The 27797-nt window shown below is 40.9% G+C and overlaps 1 protein-coding gene across 2 annotated transcripts in view; it reads left to right on the top strand.

Annotated features, from left to right (window-relative positions):
* The window catches only part of samd4a (sterile alpha motif domain containing 4A), a 61707-nt gene that overhangs the window by 249 nt on the left and 33661 nt on the right, over nt 1–27797 (top strand). For both annotated transcript variants that reach the window (XM_059353358.1, XM_059353350.1), the window contains exon 2: nt 952–1663. In XM_059353358.1, coding sequence (XP_059209341.1) covers nt 1468–1663 — 196 coding nt within the window. In that variant the 5' untranslated portion in view covers nt 952–1467. The remainder of the gene's footprint in view (nt 1–951; nt 1664–27797) is intronic.

The raw sequence follows: 27797 nt of genomic DNA, 5'->3' as shown, positions 1-27797 counted from the left end.
AAGAAACTTGCTATCAATCAGAACCAGACTCCGTATTAAAAAAAACCAACACACAATTTCAGCAGTTAACTACCTAACGTTTTCACATTTGAATTTGTGACAACGGTTACTTTGAATTCTTAGCCGTTAATGTTCGGCGTTTTTTTCTCACGGAGTTCTGAATTGAAACTTTGCAACCGTTAACTTACGTTAAAGTTACACAAAGGAAAGTTCTAGATGTAAAAATGGGGCACATATATGGTTGTGTTTATTATTTTTACACACTGCTCACACACACACACACACACACACACACACACACACACACACACATACATATCCGCCAACGGTCATTCCTTGTGTGCTGATGAAGCAAAGTGACAGTTTTAGACGCTCAGGTCCTGCTCCTAGCTTCGGTGTTTCTTCTCTTCTGGCTGAAACTCGCCGCTACAGCCAGTGTTCAGTTTTAAAAATATAGCTTTTATAAGACTAACCTGTCATTAAAAATAACGCAGGGAAGTCGCTGTGAACGTCCCTACAGCAGAGCCCTGCCAACGGGCGCCGTCGTCGGTAACCCGGCGTCCTTCCTTTGGAAAATTCCGGGATGCAGCGCCAGTAGTACCGACAGCTGTATTTTTAGGAATGGGTGGATACTAAAAACGAAAATTATTTATTTTTGTCTCGGCGGTGAATGCCACAAGCCTATGCGCATAGGCGATGGCGAGGAGGCGACCTATAAATGCATGTATGACTTTTTAAAGGCTGTTTCCCCCCTATTGCAGCAGCAGCACAAAGTCTGCGGAAGCAACAGGGACACTGTCGCATTTCTAGTGAGGCTGTCTTCTCTAGTACACTGTAAAAGTCATTGCATATGCATGAAAGAGAGGGAGTGTTCAAAGAGCCACAGAGATCATTGTCTGTTATAAATATATATTTTTCATTCCTCAGCTAACTTCTAACATCCTCCTGCAGGCTTAAGAGGGATTCCCTGAAGAAAAATGCCAGTGAGGCTGAAGCTGATGTGACACAGCGTGTGCTGGAAGAAAGCTGACTCATCAAATATCAATCCCTCTGGGAGCGACTAAGCAGCAGAGAGCAGCTCATATCACCTAATGCCTAGCTAGAAGAGAGAGCCTCATACAAAACCCTCCAGACACACCAAGGGAGATTATCATACAGGAGAAGACGGTGCAGAGACCCCCTCCAGCAGGAATATATCCAGCACTAGCTGCAGGCGAAACAGATTTTGGCACTGCAACGACTGCTGCCACAGCTGCCAACAAAGCTAAGAATGGCATCACAGTGCTTCAGCTGAACTTTACCAACTGACTGACCCCCTCCCCAGCGTATAGACACATCAACAATCAGCTGATAAGACCGCCGTCAACAGTTTTTACCCCAAAACATCAGTGTAAAATTTTGGGGGGAGATCGCTCCTCTCAGCCCAGCCCAACACAGTCAGGCCGCCTTCACCCAGCCCCACAGACCATGATGTTTCGCGATCAGGTGGGCGTGCTTGCCAGCTGGTTCAAGGGGTGGAATGAGTGCGAGCAGACGGTGGCTCTGTTGTCCCTGCTGAAGAGGGTGAGCCGGACCCAGGCCCGCTTCCTGCAGCTCTGTCTGGAGCACTCCCTCGCCGAATGCACCGAACTGCAGGTCCTGGAGGGAGAGGCCAACAACCCAGGTAAGACAGCCAGCTGCTCAGTCAGCTGCTACATCATCCACTAAGACATGACGAAGATGCATTGAAAGGCATCCCCAGACCAGAGCCATTAAATTGTTTGTCAGACTGAATGTTTCTCCTCATGTTGGTCTCATTATACGGACTAGGAGCTATGGACTAATACATTTACACTTTATATTGCCAAATAAACACTTAATTTGAACCTCCTGAGATTAATTTTAATGTATAGACTGCTGGAAATTTGAAAAGAAGAGAATATAGCTGTATTTTTTTCCCTCTGGTCTTCAAGCAATACACTTAAGTAGTTATGATATTCATTGTTAATGCCATGGTTAGTGCCACATTACTTCTGCTTCAGGCTGAATACTCATTCTTTTTCTGATGAGAAGGAGAGGCACAGTAGTCCTATTAAATCATACTACTTTTTTTTGTTTTTGTTTTGCCCACCCGTTTAAAAATTTAGAGGGCTTTCAAGGGCATGTTTCCCCAAAGGTCCCTGACCCTGGAACAAACGCATACACAGGCTCCACACAAGCATTAGAAGACATTTCCTGTCCAAAACATTCCTGCAGATCCATCAAGAGCAATAAATAGCTGAATCACTGATGGTATGAAACTGTGCAAAGTGTTGCACTGAACTATAGCCAGTCAGTAAATGATTGTAGAAGGAGGTTAGGGTCGTGTATAGTGTTGGCTCAGCTGATACTGTGGCTGGCTCGAGACGTCAGTCAGTCAGTCAGTCAGTCAGTCGGCGTGCCAGCCTATAGCGCTGTAGCTCTCTCTCTAGGTTGGTATCGCGCCAAGGAACCCAAGAGGGGTTCTGGCTGGGATTTGTTGCATCAGACTGCAGCGTGGCCATGGAAACAAAAACCCTGGCAACCAGCTGGGCTCATGAAAAATAGAAAGAAGTGCGGCGGCAGCTGCGATAGAGAGCAGGCGTCTGTGTGCACCTATGGCAACATCTGCATGCAGTAACACATCTGCTGGCGGACACTGGGGTGACATAATGGCCCTGCCCTGCAGTGACACTCACACATATTACATAGACTTTCCATCAGGGTTTACAATGGGCAGTGGCTGCAGTTAATGCAGGCTGGTCTTTGTTATTGTTTAATATGAAGCTGGAGACATCAAAGCACACTACATGAAGGTTCCTCAGTCAACCCCTCCCAAAGTCAGGCTGGTTCATACTGTCACAGATCAAAGCAGACTGAAGACATGGGGAGGTGGTGGAGGGGGGGTGACGTCTTCTTACAACAGTCTTTAGAAAAAATCTTTTAGAGTACAGTGCATCATGTGTGAGTCAAAGAGACATTGTAGTGTGATATTTGTGTTGATACTTGAATCACAGCCATAATCCACTCTAATATTCTATGTGAAACTTGATTTCCCAGCTAGCAGACTTATGAGTTAGATGGAAATGAATTAAATGTGCTTGAGGGTGGAAGAGGCTAGTTATGGTTGCATTGTGTAAGTTAATATGATTAAAATGCCTGCGTTAGGATATAAATCCACTTGTAGTGTGTGATTGATATTTAATAGGTTGGATGTCTGTGGAAAATCAGTCATTTATCATCAACAGGAAGACCTGAAGTATTTGGCCCTGATTTACAAATGCTTAATTTAACATTTTGATTGGGACTTTATGAGAGTTAAATGTATTAAAGGCAGTACAAAGGGAAAAAAAGAACACATTAGCAAACATTGATGCAGCAAATTCACTAGGCCTTAATAATGCTGAAGCGTGTTTCTTTTTGCTGTACACAGCACATTCTGTGACCTAATTGTATTTAAAATGAACTAAATTCCCTCTCATGATGGACATTTTTTAAACTGTTCATACAAATCATGTTTGCTGATGCCATATTAATCCAAAACAAACATTCTCAAACTGAATCATTTTTCAGTGTTTAGTGCATTAGGGCTCCTGCAGTTTTTTTTCCTTTACACAGTCAAGAATGAAGTGAAGCAGTCAGAGGGATTTCACCAAACATAATTAGATCACTGCAAAATTCACTGTCCAGGCTTTGTGCCCCTGAACAGACTCATGATGTTGGCATGCTCTCTCTGTGTCACCAGGTCAGGGATTTACAATGTGACCTCACCTTAAGTTTTCCAATCACTGACTACATTTTCATGAATACTAGTATTTCAACTTCAAACTCAAGAAAAGTATGATTCCAATGCTTCAATCTGATCAATTCAAGTAAGGTCATCGTCAAATTTGACACAAACATGCCCTCATACCTGGATCTCCATTCAATCTTTTCATTTGTTGGAACTTCTTGTCCAATCTAGACCCATCAAAGGTCAAGATGCAGTTTGAAAAGCAAACAACATTGTGCAGTTGAGTGGCAAAAGTTCTAATTAAAGTTATATTCTGTGTTGTGTGAAGCTGAATACTTCCAGCAAGTGAGATACTGGTGTTAAAGTAAATGTAGTCATTCTATACAGCACAGCTGATTAACCTCAACCATGTAGTGATTTGTGTTTTTTCTTCATGGTTATCTGTTATGGTCACATTAGTCTGGTGATGAGTTGTGTTGCTTCAGGGCACGGTCACACATATGTGAATGTGGGCAGTGCAAGATGTGACACACAAGGACATCAGTTTTCTACTAATTAATCTATTTGACAGCCAAGTGTGGCCACACATACACACACACTTCTTTGTTATTGGAGGCAAATATTTTATTTGCCCTTTTGATAGCGTAGAATGAAAGTGAATGGGAGGCAAATATTCGCCAATGTTAACTTCACATATGTGTGACAGTGCCCTAAAGGTGCAGTCTACAAGATCTCCATTTCAGTTCATAAGCAGCAGTTTTAGGTGTGTTTTTACATCTCACTTTCAGTTGTTTTTGAGGTTTCGTTTGCCGTCTATTGTTTGTAGTGATTGCTCATTTTTTTGTTCGGCCATAGAAACTGTTTAATCACAATGCACAGAGTTGAAGTGCAAGTTTGTTGTGTTAGGTCCACCCTGGCAGAACAACTGCTGCTAAGTGATGGAAAACAGTCACCAACTGTGCTCCGTTTGTGATTTTTCCAGGTAGAGTCACCACAGACACCCAGTTTGTATTACTGTTAATGCAGGTACAATCATCAGTGGGCTCTAGATTCAATCACCATTGTCTTGGCTCATTCAGCAATAGTGATTTAACATATTGAAGTTAAAATCTTTGGGAGGATTACTGTAAGTCTGGTTAAACTTAAAAACGTTGTTAATATGTAGGTCAACCAAGCAGTCATAATGTAATGATTGAATAACATGGTGATGGTACAATCTTTTCTGTCCATTAAAGATACTTTATTATGCTTTCAGAACTAGAAATCATGCAGAGCACTACTGAATATCTTATTTTCATCAAGCGTAGCTGTGTAATTCCAGAACAAATATTATTTGCAACAGTCTGCTTCCCAGTGGAGATTTTATTAGACTTATACCCTCTGTACCTCCAGATTAAGTTTTGGGCCACACCCACATGTTTTCTCCTACCTGTGTCAGCTTGTGGTCGCTTCCCGTCCGCTGATTCAGCTAAGTGAGATGGAATCAGCGGGCCTGTTCCAGCGCTGTAGACTTAACGTCAGGACACATGCTGCTGAAAAGAGGCAGATTGAGAAGGTTGTCTGGTTACGTGATCCCTCTGGTATGTTGTGGTAGCTTGTTTGAGTTCTTATGTGCAACAGTAAAGCAGATACATTGGTCAGGAGTTTCACTGGGCCCATTCTGATCTTGTATTGATTATGGAGTATTTTCCAATTTGAAGTTACTTCTTACCACAGTTGTACAAGGAGCAAGTAAAGCCTCAAAAATAATGTTGTTTTGTGTGTGTGTGTCACTGCATTCAGCTGTAAGTAAGCAAGTATGTAAGCTCTGGGGCAAACGTTGTTCACTTGTCTTGGGAATCTTCCTTAAAAGGCTCACCTTTCTTTAAGAACTGCTGCCTTTTTAATAATCTGTTTCATAGGCTTTCTTTTTATTACAAGAACAGGAATAAAAAACTTAATACCTACAGTTTGACCAATTGAAAGACTAAAAATTGCAATTTAAAAATCTATGCCAGCAACTTTATAGTATCTGCTTTAAATTTTTAATCACAATATGCTCTATCCGGCTACATGGTGGTGGGACGCCGGTTCGACTCCAGACTACATGGAGTTTGCATTATCTCTCTCTGTCAGTGTGGCTTCCTCCCACAGTCCAAAAACGTAGATGTAATTGGTGACTCTAAATTGTCCGTAGGTGTGTATGAGAGCATGAATGGTTGTCTGTCTCTTGTATAGTCTGGCGACCTGTCCAGGGTGTACCCCGCCTCTCGCCCAATGTCAGCTGGGATTGGCTCCAGCCCCCCGCGACCTGAGTTCAGATAAGCGGTTAAGGATAATGAATGAATGAATGAATGAATGAATGAATATGCTCAGTCAGTTTAAATCCAAAAATAGCTCAAAGTTTGAAAGCATTTTTCCCGTTCTATGAGCCCCTCATGCACACGACTTGTAAGTCTATTAACTGATTAGTAATAAGATCAGTATAATTTTAAATGAGACCTGCAGGCTGTTAAAGGGTTAACATGCAGCTGGAAGTCTTGGGCTGAGTGGAAAAGCGCAACTATTTGGAAAGCGGTGTACAAATGAATGGAATCCTCAGTGACCTACTTCTCTGAGCGGCTGAGAGGCGGCCTTGTTTTGGGACTTAGTAAGTGATGCGACTTTATTTGCGACTTGAGATGCAATCATAATCAATGGGGTGACTATCTCACTGAAGACACTTGGAGTTGCATCATACAGGATTTATTTTTATTGTAGTTTTTCATGTTATTTTTAGTTGCCATGATTTCTTTGACTCCTATGAGTAATACGGTTACTTTTAGCGTTTGTGCCTTTTTCAAGCCTCAGCATTTCTGTCTGAACAGCCAAGTACAGATGTGTAATGAGTTCAGACCTCACCGTAACGTAACAAGGGAAGTGCAGTTCATAATTGTTCCTACCAAATCACCTCACAAAGGAAGTTTTTGATGGAAAAACAATAGAGTGAAAGTATAAATCCTGCTTTTCTTCTGTGATTTTTCATGAGAGTAGCCTGCAGCATGTAACTTCCTGTTTTTCCTCCCCCCTGAAGGAGAACAAAACTTCTTTTGAGACAATCCCAAGAGGGACAATATCGGATCAAATTGAGAGATGAATAGCGTGTAGAGAGCTGTCTGAAGGAAGACACACACACACACACACACACACACACACACACACACACGCACACAAACAAACAGACACACAGATGGGTGTAGGGTTAGTGTAAGGGGTGGGGTTGGGAGAGGACAGTGGGGCTGGTGTTCTGAATGACTAACTTTATTTTCGTGTGGTGTGGTGTACTGCTGACCTGGCCTGCACGGCTGTTTGAGCTGGAGGGAGGCAGACGGCGATTCGATATGTGCAAGCAGCTGTGTCGAAGAACTTGAAGGTGACAGAGTTAGAGCTCTGTGTTTGGGATGAGTGGCAGCAGACACTGTCACTGTGTTTCTTTGCAAATTCATCTGTTTCAGTTTGGTGGTCTGCACATTCCTTCCATTTGGTCTCTATCTTTGTTGCTTAAATGCTCTTTACTGTTTTGTTTTTGTACTGATCACAAATAACACACTCAAGGATAAACTGTTGCTAGTTAGGCTATAATTGCTGTCTTAAACATGCAGAAACGGATTAACAAAAGACAGAGCAATACAGTCTTTTTTACCAGGAGCCGAATTATCCACAGAGTTCTCCTCCACTCCAAAAACAAAATCCCACTGATTAAAACCTGGTAAAAACACTGAATAATTCAGTTTGACCTTAAATATCAGTGTTTCTCCAATGTTTTTCAGCTCGTCAATAGAGTGGTTTTCTAGCCAAGCTGCTAATAACATTTGCTCAGCTTGACCACATGACATGGAGCATGTCCTTGATTAAAATTTCAGACATTTTAATATGGAAATGTTCCATATTATACTTTTAATATCCCCCTCCACTTTACTTGGATGTTTGAGCCTTACCATGCAGAATGATGTATGTCTTTTCATATGTCTTTAAACATATCTGAAGGAGACCTTTTCTGGGTTTCCAGGAGAACGAGAGCAACAATATACACATCCAGCCATCTACAGTTTTTAGAAAGTGATACTTTATTCATAAATGAATTCATATTTACAATAATGCCTTTCTTTGTTCTTTATCACTCAGAATTAACGGCCTTATTTCCCTGTAAACTTTTGTGAATGTTGGTATAATTGTTTGTAAAAGCCTTTCATATGTACTGTCAGTGCATACAGTCTGTGGATGAAAACAGAGAGATGAGTTTCTGATAGCAGCACCTGGAGGTTCTGTAATTTTTTAATATCATAAAGGGATTTGTCAAAACAGGTAATTAAAAACCATATTTTATTTACACCTGAAAGCAGCAGATCCTTAATATAGATCCTAATTATACAAGCGATGGAGGAAGGCTGGGGGGGTTAACCTCAGTTGAGATTTTGAATTTAAAAGGCTTTTTGAAACTAGGTCAAATATGACTGAGCTAAAAAAAAAATCACTTTTCATAGGAGCTTTCAGCACTAGCTTTTCACGTAATATTGTAAAAGAAAGAAAGCATACTTCTGCATTTGTCTGTGTAAGATGATTGACATGGAGGGAAAGTCTGCATTGTATAATGGCTAGTATTACTCAGTGAATTCCTGTTGCACTCTCTGCCTAAACTAGGTCTGATGAAAACCTGGGCTGAAAATCAGCATTCCTGGCTTAGGCGGTAAATGGTTCCGGTGTTGGGGATACTGTCTAGGAATGTGGGCACGTCGGAGCACACTTGAGTCAGCCGCTCAGCGAGAGTTGGATGGGGGCTTTTCCAGCGTGGGGGGAAAAAGACACAGTGGAAAAGGAAAACTGATTCCACCTTCAGTGGAGCTAAGGTCTCCTGAGTACACCGCGGTATGACGGGGGGAATGAGAGGAGGAGGAGGGACGGGTTGGGCGGGGAAGGGAAAAGATGAAGACTCAGAGAATACTAGTGCCATTTACAGCTGAAGCTCATTCACTCCTTACTCTGCCTGGTCTCACTTTCCCCTAGTTTTTTTTTCAAGATTTACTTGCTAAGTCCAGAGTTTATGGTGTCCTGGCTAACACCCATTAAATTAAGTTTTTCAGAAGTTTTTGATTTTGTTTTTTTCCTGGAGGACTTTAATTTCTTCCAGTGAGTGAAGAGTAACATGGTCAGTACTGATAAATCACTTAACAGCACCATGAAATGGAAAAAAGAGAATCTTTAACAAACTAAATGAAGGCTTCATAATTGAAAAGAAAAAAGAAAAACACCAGTATCACCCTTTAACTTGAGTTTGACGTAGTTGTCCTGCTCTGCCAAGGGAGTATCTATAAATACCAGGCCCCATAGAGATAAAAGTTTAAAGTGGAAGTTATCTGATCTGATTTTTCACACATTTTTTCCATTTGTCAACATCCTCTCTGCCTTTCTAAACATTTCATTGGCCATTCTGTTAAAGAGAGAGAGGGAGAGAGAGAAAACTCTTGTCTCTGGTTTGGGCGCCAAACTATTTCATCGCACCCACGCATGAGCAAACAGTTTATTTCTGGAAGTTGACGGCGTGTTCTGTGAACTCGTTCTGAACCTCAGGAATGGGGACAGACAACCTGCCAAAACGACCAGAGGGGAAAATGAAATAAAGCTCATCTTTTCCCCTCTGCCTCTACAGCAAAGGCTTTCTCTTTTCAGTTGTTGCTTCCAGGTGTGTGTTTTTTCTTTTTTTCTCTGTGTGTGAAAACAAGAGGAGGGGCAGAAACTCAGGCTCAGGACTCACTGCCAAAAGGACTCCAGGCTGATGGAAGCTACTTGAAGCCTCAGACATGTCAAGCGCTTGATATTATCTCTGAGAGAGGTGGACGAGGTGTCACTGATAGCAGGGATTATGCAATCAAGCGCTTCATAAATCCTTGAGGTTTAGTTTCTCACCGAAACCCTTCTGTGCTTCTTTATAACTGATCCCAGCTTTGCTTTCCCCAGCAAGTTGGATTACTGCGCCATGTGTGTATCTGTGTATGTTTACACCCCGCCTCAAACTTAAAGACACACTATTACCAGTTATGATTGAGTAGCCAACGTTGAGAATCACTTTCAAACAGACAGAATACACATTGAATACATTTTTCTCTGGCGGGTTATGTGGTTTTAATGGTACACAAAATGAGTACTTTAAGGGATACTGGGGCAGGAAAAAAGACAATTTCCTATTTATGTTGAAAACTTACAAACACTAAACAGTCACTTGTGTGCAACAATTCTTGCCAAGATACTCAAACATTTGCAATTGGTCACTAAGTATTTGAATAGAAAACACAAGTAACATGTTTATGTTGCTCTCACCTAATTTCAAAACTATGCATACATGAGGGAACATTACCATTATTATATTTGGTCTCAACCACGCTAATCTGAGTATGGAGGCAGCAGCACACACACTCATACAGTGTTGGCTGTTGGTTTGGCCCAGTCTGGATCTTCGATGATATGGAGGGAAGGACTAGCTGGCCTAGCCTTCCGCTTGCATTGCAAATGAATTGCATGTTTGATGTTGCTATTTCTGTGCACATAATGTTGTCCGACTTGGTCAGGGATAACCTGACTCACATGGTTTAGCTAGCAAACAACACTTCTTTAAAGCTTTCCAGGTGGAATTCAAATGCTTTTTAACGGATTAGGGACACTGAAATTAGACTGTTAGATTGATAAGAGTAGAATTATTTAGGTTGAAAATCAGCCAAAAGGCGTATATATTTACAGTTACACCCTTTGTGAACTATGAGGGTTAGAAGATTAGTTTTGTATGTCTGAAAAAATAAATGTAATTCAATGCAAACCTAACTACAAGTTGAAAAAGCCATATTACTTTACATCCTCTATTAGCAACAAGAGAAAACATAACAGATGAATCGTGTGTGTGTGTGTGTGTGTGTGTGTGTGTGTGTGTGTGTGTGTGTGTGTGTGTGTGTGTGTGTGTGTGTGTGTGTGTGTGTGTGTGTGTGTGTGTGTGTGTGTGTGTGTGTGTGTGTGTGTGTGTGTGTGTGTGTGTGTGTGTGTGTGTGTGTGTGTGTGTGTGTGTGTGTGTGTGTGTGTGTGTGTGTGTGTGTGTGTGTGTGTGAAAGCGGGAGAGCGTGTAAGAGAGAGGGTGAGAACAGGTGAGGGATACCAGTCTGTCTCATACATGAACAGTCAGTCTCGTCCTGACCAGACCAGACATACAGGCATATAATGTTTCCCCATATAGCCCCCCTCCAGCCCTCAGACCCAGAGCCCAGCCCTTCACCATCCCCACCCCGCTCTCAGGCAGCTGGCTGTGCTATACAGTACACTTCTTGTGTAAAGAAGCTGTTTAAGCTCTGGAACCATTCAGTCTCAAAACACAGATCTGAAAAGACAAGGCAGCATACAAAATAACATAAGTTTGACTTGAAACAAAGAAGATACTGAGACTGCACACTGTCAGCCAATAGCTTATCTGATTATCACAAGCTGCGGTCACCGATCAATGGATCTAAAATGTGCACCTGCAGCTGACATGTTAGGAAAAAAAAGCTAATCTCTAACCTCAGTTATAGTGAAAATAATACCTTTCCAACAGAGGAGATATGGCCAAAATATTCTATGATGGTATATATCATTTTAATTATGTCGTAAATCATGATACATGAACATTTCTGTTTAAAATAACCATACTGTACTTAACATTTTATCGTTTTCTTATTTGGACCTTCCCATAAGCTACAAACAAACCTCACAAGACAACACTGAAACCAAAAACACTTATTTGAAAATGTAAGTTTTAAGATTCCAGAGAACAATCATTGCAAGTGTCACTGTTTTTAAGGTCAACAGGTTGCTTCCTCCTATTTTACAACTTCACTAGAGTGGATGAAATAATCTTACTTGCGAAAGCAGGATTTGCAAGATCACAAAACGTAGCAAGAATAACAAGATTGTGAGGGCTCATGAGATCTCACAGCCATAGCTACTGTGTTAATAAGAGTATTGCCAGATCCCTACCGGTGGACACATTTCTAACATTGCATCGTATATACTATCATATCACCCAACCCTAGCGTCAATCAAAACATGAACATTTTCATCTTATGTAAAAATTTAATTTACGGTGAGCTGTTGTATTTGACTTCACTAGACTTTACATGTGTAACTAATAAAACGGCTGAGAGTATTTTGTTTTTGTGTATATTACAGAAAGATGGATCTTTAATAACCCCATATTGGCAGTTGATGTTGAACTCTAGTCTTACAAAGTATGAACCTTTATTATTTAACTACTATTTAACTCCTCTTATTCATAAAATAGTGTTTCCAAAGTCTAAGCCCATCGTAATATTGCCTGTTTCCAAAATTACTGAGGGCTGTTTTTAGTTTGCTGGCCTGCGGCAGCTGAGCCAAAACCTTAATGTGGGACTCTGCTTCGGTCCCAGCTGTGTCCCTGACTGTCCTCTCTGTCCGCACATGAATGGACGCTGACAGTGGAGACACAGCAAGGCGCCGACGACTATACTTGTTTACTTCTGATTGGTTGACACGCTGTTGGCCACAACAGAAAGGATGACATCAGCTGAACTGGCCAGTTAAGAGAGACCCATGGCAACGGTTGCCTGACGGCCATACAACAGGCGTCTTTGAATCCCCGGTGGGTGGAAATGACCTCATCCAAACCAGACTCCTCCAGGAAGCTGTGCTCACAGTCTGCTTCCAGACTCTCTAAGGTGCTCACGTCCAGGCCAGATGTCAGTGTCACACTTATCGATCACTGTTCAAATTAAAGGTCTAAGTCTTCGTGATGAAAGGTACTTTTTGGATCTTTGGGGTTAGGTTTAATTTACACCAGATCTGTTTATTACAAAGCATGACTTTGTGTACATCTGGTTTTGACTGAAATTTGTTTTTGAAGGCCAGTGCTGACATTTCTAGACTGAAGGCGTCAATATGTAGTCCTTATATTTAATCTTGGTTATTTATTTTAAATATTCATGAATAAGGTATTCACAATTCTTTATCCATAAAGCCTATGACACAGAAGTTCAAACCATGGTCAACTAATGTCTCCTTAACACTATAAGTCTTTCAAAGTCATCAGATGGCCGCACTGTTCACACTTCACTTACTGCTGTCTTTAATCATAAATCTTTGTTGTTACATGACTGACCAACGATGGGGTCACATGTTACAAGTTTGTTCACCAGGAGGAAACCCTAATGACTATATCTAGTCTGTGTTTTGTCAGGAAATCACATACAAAAAGCAACAGTGATTTAATGTTCAAGCAATCCGCAGAACTTTCCATGTAATCCTAATTGTTGATGTTGTTGGCATACGTGTTCCAGAAATAACCTGTTTCCTCTAAGTATACCAACAAGTTTCTATTGTTGTAGGCCACTCCTCTGCAAGGATTTCCCTCAACCTATGTCTTGTCCTCTCATTGGCTGTAGCTCTGTTGAAGACTCCGTGACATGTCTCAATACTTCTGAAATGTGTCGGCTATGAATCAGTGAGCTTCTTTGAACCGTTCACACATAGTGCTGCATAGTCCTTAGGTGCAGCAACAGTTCCTCTGCAAAATAGGACATAGGGATCTGATAAAAGCTGTTGGATGTTTTGTCAGTCTGTGGTGGTAGTGTGTTGTTTTATGCTGCAGTGTGCTGGGGAGGCAGCATCAGACACAGGGATGAAGGCGGTTGGACAGACTGGTGTAAAGAGCTGGTTCTGTGGTTGGAGCCAGGTTGGACACACTGGAGGAGGTGGTGGAGAGATGACCTGATGACCTGGGATAAATAAAGTAATTTTGATTTGATTTTGATTGATTTGAAATACATAGTTGAGATAACAGAAGTGAAGGTAGAATGCTCATGTGATGGATGTGACCAATGACAGGATCATACCCATAGTCTACATCCACCAAATACCTTCCAAAATATAAAGAACAGTTTGAAAAAGGTTGACCCCAATGTGTGGCTTTGGGATCTTGAGATTGCCATGCTTGTCCTCACTGTAACAACACGTAAAAAAAAAGATGATGTTAGTATACTCCTGGAACTAAACATTACCAATGTGAAAGCTGATCAGAGTGGAGAAAGGTGAGTCATACCCAGCTCATTGGTATTAAACAGAATCAGTCTTTGTTTGTTCTCAGACTTCCTCTTTGCTGCTTGTGAGCCAGTCAGCACTATTCTTTATCAAACCAGACACAAAGCATCTAAACTCACATTTCTGTTCTGTTCAGATGGTGAAATAACATGTAGAAATTTCATCTGATCGGTCATGAACTTGATCTTGTAATTCATTTCACCCGTTTGAGTTTTTTTCCCCACAGTACATAAATCTATAGGCGAAATAGCGTTGAAACCCAGGAGCTTTATATTATCAAAGACAAATATTGGATCACTGAGTCTGCTGCTAAATTTTATCGAGTTTCGTGATGGTTGGCCTCAGCTCTCTTTGCTTTTCATGCATTGTAAAACTTGAAATTCAAGTTCTAGTTGGATGTTGACATTTCAGAAAATAACATAATTTGATGTAAAACCATTTGGCTGCCATCTTTAACCACGGATCGACTCTGGTGAACGTAGAGTAGGCCTGGTCCCCTCAGGCTGTTGTCATGCTGTTGTGTTTTTCTGAATGGGTCTCGATGTGTGTTTGTGCTGTGTCAACTCACGTGGGGCTACAGCCGGATGCTGGAGATATATCCCTCAGGCTGTGAACAGCCGAGGATGCTGGGTAAACATGTCTGTCTCGCACTCACAGAGCCACTCTCCACATTCCACATGACACTCAAATGTACATGTCGAGCTGCAGCGAAACGCACACGCTTTTAATGCAAACACAAACATGCACAGCACTACAGGACGGACTGGGCTGTAGACAGTAGATGTACTAGTGTAGTCAAACCAGTTTAATTGCTATATGTGTTGTTGTCACCTGTCTATGACAGTCTATTTAAATCCAGCCCAGATGCCAAGAAAGATGGGATGTTGTCTAAAACGTTTTCATTTTCGTTTTGTGAATATACATAATTCTGAATTTGAATTCAGAGTTTTGAATTGAGTTGTATATCTGTAGGATTTACAGCTCTGTAAGTGCAGGGTGAACCACAACAACTATTCAGTTTTATGAAATGAATTAAGTAATTGTTATGAAAAGGGAGGAACATTCATACATTGTTGATATTAGAGAGGAGATTGTTTGTGTAAGATGTAAGCGCTCCTTATTGATAGTTTAGCGTGTGTGTTTAACCATTTAACTCAAGCAGTTAGTAGTAAAAGAGGCCTCTATACCGACTGTGTCCCGTCTTTAATTAGACTAAAACTTTCACCTTTTTTTAGACTTTAAAAGGCTTGTTGTTGTTTTTGTTATTGTTGTTTGGCAGACCGCAGCCATTAAGTAGTTTACAGAGACGTATCCTTATTAAGCTCACAAATGTACCGGAAACAATTACCCAAACCACACCACCAATACACTGCTGTGCAAACACACACACTTCTCTCTTTGAGTGTGTGTGTGTGTGTGTGTGTTCTGCTCCCCAGCAGGTACAGAAATAAACCTTTCTTCCACAAAGGAAAATAATTATCATTCTTGTGAAAGGAAGGAAGGGGGGCTTTGAGCAGAGCAGGAGACAGACAGAGAAATGGTGAGAGAGTGGCTGATTGGCCCCTGACTGCCATTTCCTTAAATAGAGTTGTGGGCTTCTTCGGTCCAGCCCTGGCAGAGCGGAGGCTCACATTCCCAGCATAGCTGCGACTGCCACATTCAGAGCCTCCCCAACACTGGAGCGCTATGTACACTTCCACAGGTAGACTGCAAATCATTTGCCCTGCTTTCAGCCCCCACCCTGCTTCCTCCAGACCCCCAACCACCAGTTACTACTGCAGCAGGGGAGAAGAGGGGATGTTGATGAAAGACTTGAGAGGAAGTGGGAAGGGAGGGGGGTTGGGGTAAAGGATAGCCAAGAATTGTTCTCCATTCACACAGCAGCCGTGTCCTACGAGGAAACCTCCCCCACTGCTGGGAAAAAGATGAGACAATAAGAAGCCATCATCTGGCCTCTTCTCCAACCCAAAATGCACACATGAATGATATGTCTAGTAGCCTGCAACAAGTGGCTCTGCAGGACAGAAAGATGGAAACAATCACGGTTCCACAGGAGTTCCCATAGTTTTATCTATTCTAAAAAAAAAGAAATCCATCCTCATTATAATATTTGACTGTTAACACTGGAAAAAAAAAGATTGTATTCATCTTTTTAGGACAGCAAGGAAATCGACCTGTGAAGTATGACCTTCTCCCTCTTCCCTCTATTTTACTCTAAATAATGTTTGATATGGTTTAAATAAGAGAATATGCGTTTTTACTTGTTGTTTAATCATTATTTACTGCATCCTGCCACATGACAGCAGTGTGTTGGTGTCCAGGTGAAGTGCTGAGGTGTGCTGGGTTTGCATTGCCTTGACAGTTCCTGAAAAGTTTTGGATTTAACAAAATGGCATGAAAGCTGTCTCAATCACTGGATTATTGTCTAACTTTCTGAAAGACAATACAGATGTGGAGACCAAAATATCAATATGCTCCATATTTTTCCACTGAAGGACGAACCCTTTAAATGCAGAGGCAAATCCCTGTAATAGAGGTTTATTTTGATACAGCAGCACATTTTTAACTAATGATACCACCTGGATTTCTTGACTTGGCAGACGTGGTTTTGAATGAGGTCCAGACTGGATGTGGAATGATGTCAGACATTGTGAGGCGCAGTTTACTCTGATGAAGCCAATAAGGCTGAATGCTGCTGTGTACAGTAGCTGCGATGATGCTTTTCCTTTTTCCTGTGGAAAGGAGACACACGCACACAGTCGTCAGGCAGGTGTTTCCCACTTCACAAATATAATAACACTTGGCCACTGTTTAAAACATTACACAGTATAAATAAATAAGCACCCGAGAGGAAAAGACCTACTTTACACCTACTGTACACCACGTCTGCTGCACACGCGCACACACACACACACACACACACACACACACACAAAATGTGAAAACCAGATGAGAGCCGTGCTTTATTTAATATTCTATAAATGAACCAGGTGTCCTGGCTGTGATGATGCAAGTCTGCTATGAAAAGGTGTTCCTCTGTTCTATTGTGGGTCAAAAGAATCTCTCTGTCTCTCTCTGTTTCCCCAAACACCCTGTAGACACTGATTGATCTTTCACTGATTTCATTCAGAAAAAGTCGCTCCTGTGATCTGAACACCGGATGCACCTCTTTACTACAGTATTTCCTATGGAAATGAGATAGTGGTCTAGTTTCCATATTTAACCCGTTTACAGTTTTTGTCGTTTCTTTTAATCTTAGCATCAAAGTCATTAAAAGACATTGCAAATTATTTTTGAGGAGTGATTCGGAAGGAAAGCTTGGACTGATCAGTTGGGGTTAGATGATCACCAGTAAAACCTAAATGTTATTGATTTGAATCATCAGTTAATTCAAAGCTTATATTGTAAATCAAGTCATTAGAGAAGATGCTATTAATTATTTAGATTTATAGCTGTACGATTATACACAGAGCAATATAGGAAAATATGGCAGGCTATAAACCTTTTATGTAGTCTTGTCTCAGTTGCCAAACTTTAAACTTAACTGTCATGGAGATAGAGAAGGTTGATGGAAACATGGAGTAGAGTGTCTGTGGCATATGAGTGTCCTGTTTGTCCCTCTTTTCTGCTCACTGCTCCAGTCCTGAAACTTTCCAAAGTCTGCAAAATTACCAGATGCTGGCACAGTGGCTGTGGCAGTCTGTTCAGCTTGTGTTGCTGAACTTTGATCAGGATGACCTCTTTAATTTATATGTGTGCATTTATGTTTTCACATCCCACATGATGATAACATACACTAAAACTAGGGATGAACAATTTGGAAAAAATATCTTTTGCAGTTGTTGACTGATAATGCAAAAATTCTTAGTCCCTACAATATCATGAATCATATTGTATTTGCAATATTATTCTCATTAAAATGATCATGTGATCATGTGATTGTATTTGTTTTTCAAGGATGTGTAGTAAACAAATATTTTTTCTTAAGTCTGTCAAATATGATTTGTAAGACATTTGACACGAATACTGCGCCTCCTGCAATTTGAATATTGCAGTGTCCGTATTTTGATATTGAATAAAAATTCTGATTAATTGTTTTAGCTCTTACTAAAATATTTTATATTTGACCTTATCCCAGAAGAGATAGACATACTACTACTTAGCATTTACCAGCGTAGTGGTTGGTTCTCAGAACAGATCACACATGTTGTTGTCATATACTTTTGTCCCCTTTGATTGATGGACACCAGGTCTCTCATTTACCTGAGCTTGCTGCAGAAAACTGACAGAGTAACCAGGTTACTCTGAAGTGCATGCACTGCATCACAACACAAATAGGGTGCATGTCGGTCATGTTGTTTAAAATGGCTTATTGTCCAAATATCCAGATCCAGAGCAGCATGTGTGCAGCAAAGAGTCAGCCAGTGAGGGAACAGTGTAAATCACCTGCTGGTTTCCTGACAGCTTGACTGCCTGTTTCCTTTCACTCTGCTTCGCCTGTCTGACATGATGACTGACACGCAGATTATTTAGATGGACAGGGAGATATTTTCTCTCTCTGCTCTCCCTTTCCTCATTTCACCACTCTCTTAGTACGAGTACTTGAACATAGTATTTCAGGGTTTATTTAAGTGGAAATTTGTAACACAACTGCTTTTGAGATTGATAGCAAATATTTCTCTGTTCAAGCTGCTCAAAATTAGTAGTTCTACAGGTTATTGTTAATTGAATCTTTATTCTCAAATGCAGATATTTTTCATTTGACCACCCTGTGTCTAATGTCACAGCAGAAAAAAGGCCTAGAGACTATTTCAGCATGAGTCAAAGACATGGCAGAAATATATTGTCTTATCAGCTGAAGCTATATCCATATACACCAGTCTTTCAGTGGTGTGGTTAACATTCAAAATATCCTATATCACTTTGGAGTTTTCTGGGAAATGGCTGAACTTTACTTAGGCATTATTTTAAAACGAGACTAGACAGGAGTAAACAGCACTCCTCCTCCTCTCTTCCTCAGTCAGTTATGTGTCAGTAGGTCAGGCTGAGGCCAAGGTCAGGCTGATCCCACAATACTCCCTCCCGTTCTCTCCTTCTCTATTGAATCTCTTCTCTCTCTTTTGTCTCCTTCCTGTCGTTTATTTTTCCCTTTCTTGTTTATTGCATGTGCTATTGTCCCATCTTTGCAATCTTCCCTTGCTCTCTCTTTTCTCCCCCCTCCAGTTGAAACCTGTTGACACCAGTGAACTCTCTAGTCTGTGTCTCATATCCACCCCCTTCCTTCTTACCTCTCTTATCCCGTGTGTGTGTGTGTGTGTGTGTGTGTGTGTGTGTGTATATATATATATATATGGGGCCCCAAAGTTTGTGTTGGGGCCTGTGGAAGCCTGCCTGCACTTCTTGTCAGGACATGGACTCTGTCTCTCCCCTTTTTTGGGTGGGGTGATGCAGCATGTAGCATTAGATCATTTCCATCATATATTTTGTGTACCACACCTCTTTCACTGTAGCTATAGTCATACCAGAGCCTCATTCGCTCATCTTACTTGAATCCTTTTGTTCTTCCTTGCTTGTCTTTTGCATCTTGTTTTGTGTGCTCTCTCTTCTTTTGCATGTCTCGTTATCTAATATTTGTTGGGGTATTTTTAAGCTGTTTCAGCTTTTGCTTTTTTTACTGTTTTATTTTCTCCACATTTCTCTTGTTTTGTTTGTTTACTTTCATTCTGACTTGACACTAACTCTGTTTTGCGTTCTTTAGGTTTGTCTTGTAGCCTATTTCTCTTTTCATTTCGGTATCTTGATTTGTTTCACTTGTCCAGTCATTTGTTTTTTTTCTGTTTTTGTCATTTTGGTCTACATTTTGCCTAATGCTTTCATAATCTTTCTTTCACATTGAGTTTTTCTTTTCATTCCTTATTAAAGACTTCCTCTATTTTATATTTTTATATTCATGTCCTGTAATGTTTTTGGTTCGGTTTGTCTGTCTTTTGAACAAATTGTCATGAAACTTGGTGGAAGGGTGTAGCATTGGCCAAGGGAAAACTCCTAAAATTTTGGAGCGGATCCAAATCAAAGGATGGGTACACAAATTACTTTTCACTTTAGTTAACGTTGCGAGATAGGGCATGGCCTTCGCAGAGGTCTGAGTGCCCCTAGCTTCCCTTGTTTCCCTGTCTTAACACAAACTTCAATCTCCCCAGTCTGTATGAAGTGAAGATGCTCTGTTAAATGCTCTCAGCTGTGCACTCAAAACTACTTCAAGAGGTGGGTGAGTTATTGCTATCTTCCTGCGTTTGTACACATGTTTTATATATGATACGTAGCCTGCTGAAAATGGCATTCAGTATAGCCAATAGCAAATAGGTTGTTATTAACTTTAAGCTCCTTGGTGATCCAGTCAGCTGCCAACGTATTTAGGTTTCTGTCATGAAATGAGCAGCTATCATATAGATTAATCCTTATTGAATCACCTGTTTCTCATCCATTGTGGCGCTTTCAATGTGAGCAAAAGGAATAAATAAATACAGGGTGTCAACAAAAGTTGAGCTCAAAATGATGCACACATTTGAATAAAAAACAATGCAATCAAACTGATTTTGTCACTGACGCTTGCTCATGTCACATTCAGCTATACAGTGTGTGAGTCAGGACACTGATACCTGTGGATGAAGTGTTTAGGTGGGACTAAGTGTTGACTCAACTAAGGAAATTGAAACGGAGAGCTGCAGGGCAGGGATTATCCCAGAACCTGCTACCAAGTGTTCACCTCACTTTTTTCTACAGATTGCAGTCTGAAAACAAAGCAATGCTTCTGTCTGCTGAATGAAGGATTCACCAAGAAAAAGTTACAGTAAAGGTTTTTTGGAGGACAAGTTTGCAAAACTCCTCAGGTGTCTCAGGATGTTTAGTTGGAAAATGTTACATTTTTACATTATTCAAATGTGTTCACAGTCACTTTGTGTTCTGTGAAGATCAGCAAGACAGAACAACGCATTGTTTGTGATATTTTTAGCAGGTAAAAATTATTCTTGGCAGGTACTTGGTGTTCAGGCACCAGATGCTGCCATTTTTGTCACCTCAGAATTATCTCACCTCAGAGGTACCAAATCACAAGTGTCACTGACATATTTCTGTCTCTGTTTTAACTCAACTGGGAATTATGCTGTATAATTGTGCAGTAGAAAAAACGAACCATAAACATCACCTGGTAATATACAATGAGTTTTTTCCTTTAAGGCATACTTGTGCTCTTAGTAAATACCCATCTGTTATTTCACAACATCCAGCATCCAAATATGAAGACAGACTAGCATTTTTTTTAAGGTTGGAAAATCAGCTGTGAATGGCACATTATATTTGTTATGATATTGATATTGTTATGATATAGCATCTTCACATGAAACTTACTTGTTGTTAGCCAGCGCAACCACACTTACTTCCCATTTTTGGATTGCAACATCAGGCAATGAAAAGAATACATATTTTTCAGTTTGTCTTTTTGTTGTGCTGTTTTAGTTTGTGGTTTGATTGAAATGTAATGCATCTAAACTGATGTCTCTCTAAGGATTTAAAGTGAGAGATTGAGGATATGCCTGTGGCAAAGAAAACCTTGTGTGTGTCACAAGTAGATGTACACATCAACCATCAATTCATTCATGTGACATATTGTCTGACCATCATCCCATACCACTGTGTTGTATACCACTGAAGATTGTGAAATTGTGGCTCATTGAATGTGGTGGGAAAAATTGTTTTACTTAAATAGAGTTTTAGTACAGAGTCGGGGTAGGACTGGGGCTTGGTCTGTGTGTGTGTTAGTGTGTGAGTGTGAGCTCGTCCGTTAGGAATCACTGCATTCTTCAGCAGCAGCTCTCTGTGGTATGCCAGCACATTCCCCACTGCTGAGCTGGAGAATCCACTCGGAAAGCAGGAGCGGGAACTTTTCCTTTCTACCCCCTCCCACCCCTCACTCCACCCATCTACTACTCTGTCTGTCTTAACTTTGTTCTCCTCAAATAACCTCCTCCCCGGACCCCTTTTTCCTCCTTCCAAAACGTCCTCAAAGTTGTATAAACTATGTTTTACAAATTCCTTCCCCATTCAGTCTGAGCCTCTGCCTAAACCATGACGTCTTATTTTATGGACTGCATGTGTGTTTATGATGTGTAGTGTTGTTCCAGTATCTTTTATACAGACATTTAATTCACCTTCGATGTCCTCGCTGGCATGTCTCTCTATCTCTCTTGGTGTTTTCCAGCTAGCTCATATTAGCCTCCTTAGCAGGTAGTTTTCCTTAATTAATTAGGCCCCCTGCTCTGTTTATTGTTGGTCAGCTCTCTCTCTCGCTTTCGCTTAGATTGCCGTCCTCCGGTTGGTAAAGGGAACACGCTGTGTTGTATGTTGTGTTGAATCAACAATAGCTATAGTGAGTTGCCAGCAGTGGGACAAAGTGAGCCAGTCTCATGTTTGTTTTGCTAACAGCAGAAGCACAGGACATGGAGGACACACATACACATACATACACAGAGAATTGTAAGGATTTTCCATGGACTCGATTCATTCCTTCAGCTGTATCTCAATCTTAACTCTTTTTTTTCCAAGTACTTTATTTATTAATTTTCAAAACATCCAGGTACATAACAACCCAAACAATTACTTGCAGGTACCTTAAAAAATGAGATGATTGTAAATCAAATTTTCTTTTAAGTTGGTCAAATGAGGCAAAAATATTGTCAATATACAAGTCTTTCAGAGTAACCAGGCCTTTCCCTTTCCAGAGAGAAAAAATAGAATCTGACTGAGAAGGGCGAAATGCATGATTATGACAAATGGGGGCAAAAATAGAAGTGTTAGTTAAATTAAATGTTTTTTTTAATCTGGTACCACACCTTTAGTGAATGTTACTACTACTATAAGTCCAACCCCTTTAAATGGTCCAGGACTTCTCTTTGTTGTATTGAGTAGTGCTGGGAGGGAGGTACCAGTGATGTCCTGTTCTATGGCAAGCCATGATGGGGTAGTAGCATTAGGTTCTGTCGGATAAGCTTGCTGCCAATACACAAGTGCTTGTGTATTAGCTGCCCAATAATAATGTTGGAATAGAGGGAGCATTAGTCCACCCAGTTCTTTTGGCTTGCAAAGGTGCTTCTTACTTATCCGATGTGGTTTATATCCCCAAATGAAAGGCATAATGATTGAGTCAAATGTTTAAAAAAAAAATTTTGACAGAAAAATTGTTTAATTCTGAAATATGTATACAAATCTAGGTAAGGTCACCATTTTTATAGCATTAATTCTGCCAATCATTGACATGGGGAGTGTTCGCCAAAGTTCAATGTAAATTTTAAGTTTAGCAATCAGAGCCTTGTAGTTCAGTGTATAAAACTGATCAAATTGTTTGGGGATTGTAGTGCCAAGATATTTAACATGGGTGGTCAATTTTACGGGTAGATTTCTGAGAAAGTTGGGGTCTAAGTCCTCGCTAAGTGAACATAAACCCTGATTCTGAGTTCTGTAATTATTGCAAAAACACGTTGGCTTTTGGTCCATCCATAGTGAGAATATCCACACCTGTGCAGGTAAGTCTGTGTCACTCATACCAGATTCCGTCGCGCTGGCGATACCCGGTCACTCAGCGGCGTCAGCTGGTGCAGGCTGCATGAGTCTGTCAGCGTAGGTGGCTGCCTCTTTTGCTGATTCAAATATCTTGGTTTGACCAGCATGGGTAAAAATCAGATGTGCAGGAAACAGGAACTCATGTCGGATATCGGCCTCCTTAAGTTTCAGTCGAACTGCATCAAACTCCTTGCGGCCCTTCATCACTTCTGCTGTGAGGTCTGGAAAGATGCTGATGCGCTGCCCCTCGTAATTTAGTGGACCATCGTTGCGCGCCACTCGGATTATCTTCTCTTTCACGGTGTCGTGGTGTATCCTGATCTTAATGCGTGGCCGGTTGCTTGGGGCGCCGACGCGGTGGGCACGGTCCACTTTAATCCCCTTGGGGAAATGTTCAGCTCCGAGGAGTTTTGGGAGCAAGTCAGACACAAACGTAGTTGGAGAGCCTCTTTCAATTTTCTCTGGCTGACCCACAATTTTAATATTTTGTCTCCTCGAGCGACCCTCTAGATCGTTCACTTTCAGGAGTTTGTTTTGTGCACACAGGTCATCGTGGCTTTTTTCCAGCTCGGCCTGACGTCCGTCAAACTCACCGTGCCAGTCTTCCAGGTTCATAATGCGAGAGGTGTTGGAGGAGACGGCAGTTTTAAGCCCAGCGAGAGTTGTCTCCAAGTTGTCAAACCTCGCATTCATAGAGTTTTCCATCCGTCTAATGGCTAGGGCTGCAACGATTCGTCGACATTGTCGACAAAAATCGATAATAGAAATAGTCGACAATGAATTCCATTGTCGACTATTGTCACCAGACGTGTTTTTCCAACAGAGTGAGGCATCTCACTTCATTACAATCTCTGCCGAGCGGTAACGTACACAGAAATGGCGGCGTCCAACACAGCTACACGTACAGAAACTTAGAAAGTTTGGGAGCATTTCAGCCTGGATACGGCCAATAAAAAAATGACTTGCAAGGTTTGCAAAGCAGACCTTGCGTGTCACGGCAGCACCTCGGTGATGCACGAGCATTTAAAACGAAAGCACATCGGACAGTTGAACAAAACGGAGTCTGACTCGCCTCGGTAAGATTCAAGTAACATTCAAACCAATACGTTTTGTTTATAAGCACATTTTTTCGCTTTAAAAGAGAGCTTTAACGTTATGTCTGACAAAAGTATTTTAGATTAAATGCATGCAGTCTGAAGAAGAGAGCCACCATGGAGCCTTTCTGCAGAAGAAGCAGATGTGCAGCAGCAACAGGCTCCTCACTGAGTCAGTACTGGTGCTGGTCTGTGATATGAGGTTCCAACAGGTGAGCCCAGTTCAACCCAGACTACAGCCAGAACCCAGAACCAGTTCCACCCACTTGATGGAGCAGAAATACAGTTTTATAAAACACATTTTCCTGTCCACACATTTTTTGTATGAATCAGCAGCTGAATTGTTGAATAAAAGATGCATTTTTCATTTAAGTACCCATCTTTCTTGTGTTTATTATAATTTGCCACATATTTAAAGCAACTTCATGCTAAATTTAAGAAAAAATGTATAATTATCCGATTAGTCGACTAATTGTTTCAATTGTCGGTGACTAGTCGACTATTAAAATAGTCGTTAGTTGCGGCCTTACTAATGGCCCCAGGATGGGCGACGGAGGAGGCTCCTCCTCTGGCGCATCTCTCATAGCATGCTCGGGGCTGGTCGAGCCAGGTGAGCTAGCGTTAGCATTAGCAGGCTCGGTCGACGGATTATATTCAGTCTCTGAAGGACACTCTGGTGTTTTTGACTCTGGTGAGTCATTTTCTTAGTCTTGACCATTCTTTGAGGTGTTATAAACGGATTTCACCGTCAAAAAGTGCAGTAAAGGAGAGTTAAATATTTATATCAAGTTGGAGTGGAGGAGCTGATGGAAAACGCAACCTACTACATCACTGGCTCTCTAGCGCCCCCCCCCCCCCCCCTCAATCTTAACTCTGAACCAAAATTTAATCTAATATTTACTTTAAACTCAGAACAACCCCATACTTTATTTCAGTACTCCTCCAATCTACACACACAGTTATGGAACTTTACAGTGCTTGATATTTGTCATTTTTTAAGGTGTGTGTTGGGGTCAAGTATACATACACCTTTCCTCACACACTGCTCCCTCGTATACATTCATGTCTCTTTGTCTCTCTTTCACTCACAAACACACACACAAAGCTGGTGTGTCATTGTCAGTATGATTGGGAGTTAATGTGTCCCTTTGCTAACCACTAATATGGTCTTATCTGTTGTGCTAGCTGCCTTGTTGTGGCTTTGTCTGCTGTTGACCTATCTAAATTTAGAACGAGAGGAATCATGTGTCTAACAAACCGTCTCCACAAGTGTGTAGGTGTATGTGTGTCTCCATTGGGTTGTGTTTGCACATAACCAATGTGTAACAAATGAGCTAAAACAATCACATTGTTTCCACCACTGCCACTTGTGTCTTGTGATCACAGAGACGGATGTGAAGAGGACATGCTGTATCCAGCTCAGGGTCAAAGTTAAACAGAATGAGCATCCATATCCATGTTGCTCCATATTTTCAGGCGATTAATATTACTTGGATATTTAATGTGATTTATATTAATGACATTTTTTTGAGTAGTTTTTGTTGTTGTTCCTGGCTATTTGTTGAGTGTTTTTAAGTCATTGTTACACTCATGTTGGTCAGTGAATTGAATTATAATTTAACACGGATACAATTAGTGGAGTAAAATTTGTATTTTAAAGAGGCTGATGCGTTACAGTGAACACAGAAATGATATAAGAGATTGTAGTCTGGGGTGAAAATAATTTTTTGATTATTTCAGTCATGTGGCAAAATTCTTACAGAGAATGATCAAATCAGAAAAAAACTTTTAATGTGGAGTTTGAAATGATTATGTTCCCAATTTATTTTATTGTCTTTTATTTAATTTCTTCTCATAATTCTTTTTTTTATTCTTTGATCCTCCATAATAGTCCAGTTGAGATCGTTTGAAAACTTTAAAGTCTTTCCAGCAGTTAAATCTGTCTCTAAGATGTCAGCTGTGGATGGCTCTGCTTTTCCACAAAGATGGCTGATTTTCTTGACCTACTAACATCTGGGGTTTTCCGTGGATGTGACCATGTTCAGTAACATGTTCATGTTACAGTATAATATCTTATTTGGTTAAGAAGGGCTCTAATTTTCTTCTCTTAAGTACCCACATTCCCTCGAACTGACTTGTGTCCTTATACTTCAGTTTAATGTCAGAGCTTCCCAGGATATGGCTGAACCACCCTCGGGGAACAAGAGTAAACTTGTTGCATTCAGCTCTGTGTTGTACACGTAGGTGGACAGTGTTTTATTGATAGATACTGCTCGATGTTTCACATTTTAGGGAAAAATGAGTCACACCCCTTACTCAAAACTTAAACAGTGCCTTGTCTTGTATGCTGGTTGAATGAATAACTGACTTTCCTTCATCGGTTCAAATAGGTCAGCTGGTGTGCTTTTTTGCATTTGTTTCCCAAGCTGGAGGAACATGGGGGTCTGTCAGGGCTTTGTAGGCAGGATCAAGCACAGGGACAGCATCTTTGTGTCAGAAAGGAGATGGAACAATTGTCACAAAAAGTATGAAAATGATGGATGTAAGTGATGCGTCCACAAACTATTGTATGTTGACTTCAGGCAAGTTTGTTTGTTTGTTTGGCATAAAACGAATGAATTGCTCCTAGCAGTCACTAGTGTGTTGTTCAGTGTTAAGTACTTTGTAGACTGAAAATGCTATCACTTGCTGCTGATTATCAGGGAAAATAAAGCACACCAACCAACAGGATCGACAGCTTGAGAAAAACTCTTTACTTTTTGATTAATAGGGACCGCTGGGGTGAACAAATTAGCATCTTCACTCAAGATAAAAGAGGCAGAGACCTAATGACCTTGGTAGAGAGTGTTGACGGTAAAACAATTATTTTCAGTATACTAGATGATTGTTGGACAAATTGTTGTGCAGTTATGTCTTACGTCCTAAAATTAGTTAGATGTGAGAAAAGTCTGGGTTTTTTTTCAATATAAAATGGCTTTTAAAAAGCAACTAACAATAGGAAATAACCTTGAAATGCAAAAATTGACTGGAAACTGAATTTAGTGAATCCCTTGGTGATTAAGCTGCACTATGACAGGAGGTTTAGCGGATCTATCTATAGCAGACTGAATGTGGACACTTTGTGGAATTGCCTTCACAAGTTACCGAATTTCCATTACTTGTTACAAAGTGTAGTGACAAACCTTCTTCTTCTCTGTGTAGACGTCAACAAGCTTAACAGCTGAGAAAGGTCTCTTAGTCATCTGCGGTTAGCA

Source organism: Centropristis striata, chromosome 2 (genome assembly GCF_030273125.1).
Source record: "Centropristis striata isolate RG_2023a ecotype Rhode Island chromosome 2, C.striata_1.0, whole genome shotgun sequence".
NCBI classification, from domain to species: Eukaryota; Metazoa; Chordata; class Actinopteri; order Perciformes; family Serranidae; genus Centropristis; species Centropristis striata.
The sequence above is the reverse complement of the archived record's forward strand: the minus strand, read 5'-3'. Positions and strand labels throughout refer to the sequence as shown.